At 33.0% G+C, this 4,287-nt stretch overlaps 1 protein-coding gene across 1 annotated transcript; it reads right to left on the bottom strand.

Moving 5' to 3' along the window:
- Nucleotides 1–1,853: 1,853 nt before the first annotated feature.
- Nucleotides 1,854–2,852, bottom strand: LOC119570365 (cytochrome P450 302a1, mitochondrial-like; the record flags this gene model as incomplete). Its single annotated transcript, XM_037918132.1, has 3 exons — nt 1,854–1,935; nt 2,159–2,328; nt 2,625–2,852. Coding segments are annotated over 3 exons (480 nt in total), but the record flags the coding sequence as incomplete, so codon positions are not given.
- Between the last annotated feature and the right edge of the window lie 1,435 nt (nt 2,853–4,287).

Here is a 4,287-nt window from a genome sequence, read left to right as displayed (position 1 = left end):
TTTCGCTCCACTAAGTGTTCTATTTCTATATAGTCTTCTATGATATACTTTATCAATGTCTTTCAGAGTCAAAGTTAACAATCCAACCAGCCGTCCTTATAATATTTCAGAAACGCATACCGGGGCGTGTGTGTGTCGTGGTCTGAGCAACCGCGTTATTAGGCGTATGTTTCCTTTTCCCAGAAGTGAAAGTATTCGAGGCTAAGGTCGCTTCCACACACACCCGTGAGTCTTTGTAAGTGTATATATAAGTATTATTATTATCTTTATCACTGTTATAATCAAAACCAGGTAAGGGAATATGTACAATATATTTAAGGAGTCACTGTTTTTCTGGTTTGGATAGCATCTTATCAAGGTGTGATTGTCAGTAAAACACAGTGACGGAAGGCATTATACTTATTATTATCATTATAAAACATCAGTATAAATCTCGTTTTTAAATTTGCTGCCTGACACACACAAACACGCCGCACACACACACACACATACACACAAAACACACACACACACACACACACACACACACACACACACCACACAAACATATATACACATATGTGTATATATGTATGTGTATCAATCTATCTATCTATATATAAATGTATATATGTGCGCGCGAATATATAAATATTTTATACATATATGTATAATATACATATATATATGTATATATACATATGTATATATATATTCATTAATTTATAATTACTTTTTTTCAAGCAGGTAAGTGGCTATTTGCCATGTTTCTTGGCTTTTTGAAACTTTTGTCCGATATATTACAAACTCTGATTGTAACAGCACATGACTCAATACTTACACACACACCCAAACTAATCCCTCCCTTCTCTCTCTCTCTCTCCTCTCTCTTCTCTCTCTCTCTCTCTCTCTCTCTACTCTCTCCTCTCTCTTCTCTCTCCCCTCTCTCTCTCTCTCTCTCTCTCTCTCTCTCTCTCTCCTCTCTCTCTCTCTCTCTCTCTCTCCCCCCCTCCCTCTCTCCACGGACACACCAATTTGACCGTCATATTTTTCCTGGATGGGTTACTTGGGTAGGGCGTGACGCCCTGCCTTTTCACAGCGTGTTTCAGAGCTCCGTTCTCCTGCAAGAACCGTTTTAAATTCTGCGCTCGGTAAGCAACCTCAGAGGTTCCGAAGGCATGGCGATAAGGCGGTCTTCTATCTATATCTTGAATTTGTAGTCCACTGTGAAAACGCTGCAGGACCTGGTGAGAAAATAGCAACATTACTTGGTTAGAAAACATCCACATGGGGAATAAACACATCCACATGGGGCAAAAAAACATCCACATGGTAGAGAAAAAACAAAGAAAAAACACACACACAAAACACACAGACCCACAGAACGCCCCTCACCCTCGCCAAGAAGGTGTACATCTCCCGCTCCCCGATCCGCCTTTCCCATGCACATCCCCGCCCCGGCAGCGAAGGGCAGGGAAGCATACGGGTGGATAGGACCCAGCGGCCGATTGCGCAACCATCTATCTGGGACGAATTCTTTGGCTTGTGGGAAATATTCTCGTCCCAGGCGGCGACCACATTCGGATATATCACTTTATCCTATACTCCAAAAGAGAGAACGAACATTGTGAACCTAACGTCGGCAGAAGGGATATAATCGGAGGAATTATATATGCATATATACAGACAGATCTCCAGATGGAATCCAGGTGGATTACGAAACAATTGACTCGTTATCACTAAATCCTGTTTGTGCATGTGTGTTTTCCACCGCAGATACAAACATAACACTATTAGATTATCTTCGAAGGAATATTGTTCTCTATGAGCAACATTAGATTATTTTGTCACCACGATCCTCTTGACTCTCATTCTTACCCCTTTGGAATGACATATCCTCCCAGAACAGCGTCTTGGTCCAGGATCCTTACCATACCAATAGCAGGTGGAAAAATCCTGAAATTGGAAGTCCTCGTCAATTTATCACTCAAAGAAGGCTCTTATATATCAAAATATATAACAAATAGACAAAAAAGAGAGATACAAATATGAAAATTGAAGCAAAGGGGAATTTTTTTTTATAGGAATGGACTACATATACATATTCTCATTGAATCTTGGAACGCAGTGTTGTGCACGATACCCATTTCCATGAAATTATGATAACGTGATAACGTGCCTTAAGGCTTCTCTAATCACGGCCTTTAAGTATGAGAATTGTGCCATGTGCTTGGGGAGGAGCGGGCCCTCGTGATCTCCAAGGACTGTGTCTATCTCCTCCTGCAACTTCGCCTGCACTTGAGGGTTCCGCGCCAATAGGTACAGCGTGAACCCTAGTGTGTGGGCGGTCTGTAAAAATCCACTTTTTAGTTTTGATCACAGTAATAATAGTAAGAATAATGCTATCTGAGACACTGGTCATCGGTGCTGGATCTTTAAGGAGAAAGTGAGGTAATAATTTCCATAGCATTGATAATTACTCCAAAGGATCTTGATATATATAATTATATATATATATATAATATATAATATATATATATATATATAACATATATATATATATATATATATATATATTATATATATATATATATATAATTTTTTTTACTTGGTTTCACTTTGTCTAAATTCACATGTTCCCTTACCGTGTCGATGCCTGCTACTAACATATCTAGGATGAGGGTGATAACATCCTCCCTAGTAAGTCCTTCTGTCATCAGGAGATTTTCCATCAGGGATAACTCGCGCTCACTGTCAGGATCTGCAGCCAATATCGCGGCCTCTGTCTCTCGAATGTTCTGGGTCGCAACCCTGAGGTAAAAATTTACAATGGGGAAAAAAAATGTCCCAAACAAGAACAAATTTTCCCACGGCTTTAACTTTAAAGTTAAGGCGGTAGAAAGCAAGGCCATCCACACACACACACACCACACACCCCCACCCACACAACCAAAACCACCAACCCCTACACACACAACAAAACCCAATACATACAACGTAAGAAAAATTTTTATGAGGTTTAAAGCTCATACTCTATCAGTGTGTTTTTTACCTACAAAGAATCATTGACTTTCGAAAAGAGGCATTTCTAGCATTTCCCACAACTTTGTAAAAACCCTAATAAGGCGCCTTTCTATTGAGGGCCTTTAAAAAAATGTCTAGAACAACACCCAAAAACAGAAAAAAAGGTTTTTAATATTTTAAAATTTATTTTAATATAATATATATTATATATATAATATATTATATTTTTTTAATTTTTATCTAATTGTTTAAATATATGTTTAAAAACATAAAATGTTTTTTTATAAACAATAATTATATATAAAAATATATTTAAAATTTTTATATAAAATTATAAAAATATATATATAAATATATATATTATTATATATATATTATATATTATATATTTATATTATATATATATATTTTATATTATAAAAAAAAAAAATAAAAAAATTTAATATTATATATATATTTTAAAAATATTAAAATTATATTATATATAATATTATATAAAATTTTTTTATTTTTTGATTTTTAAAAATATATAATATATATATATATAATATATATATATAAAAATATATATATATAAATATATATAATATTTATATATAAAAGGGAAATAATTATAAAAATATAATAATATTTTATATATATATATATATATATAATATATTATTAGTAATATATATATAAAATAATATATATAATATATATATATATTATACATACCACCATAATTTTATATGCATTATATATAGACAAATTTAAATTTTATACATTTTAAATTGTGTATACATATGTAATATCTAATATATATATTATATATTATATATATATTTATATATGTATATTACCCATACTACATAAATATGTATATATATATACATATATGGTATATACATATATGTTAAATATACATACACACACATTATAATATATATATATATAATATATTATATATATTATATATATATAAAATAATTATAAACACATATTCTGAGCTGTTTGCTGATTGTTGTTCTAGACATTGTTTTATAAAGCGTCAATTGAAAGGCGCTTATTCAGGTACCCTTACAACGTTGTGGAAATGCTGAGAAGTGCCTCTTTACGAAAAGTCAATGAAGTCTTATGAGGTAAAAATTCACACTGATAGAGTATGAGCTTTAATCCTCGAAAAACTATTTTTATGTGGTTTGGGTTTTGGTTTGTGTGTGGGTGGGGTGTGTGTTTGTTTGGGGTTTTGTTTTTTTTTTTTGGGGGGGGGGTTTTTTTTTTCGTTGTTTTTCCCCCAAAATT

The sequence above is a fragment of the Penaeus monodon genome, unplaced genomic scaffold (genome assembly GCF_015228065.2).
Source record: "Penaeus monodon isolate SGIC_2016 unplaced genomic scaffold, NSTDA_Pmon_1 PmonScaffold_24976, whole genome shotgun sequence".
Classification (NCBI taxonomy): domain Eukaryota; kingdom Metazoa; phylum Arthropoda; class Malacostraca; order Decapoda; family Penaeidae; genus Penaeus; species Penaeus monodon.
The sequence above is the reverse complement of the archived record's forward strand: the minus strand, read 5'-3'. Positions and strand labels throughout refer to the sequence as shown.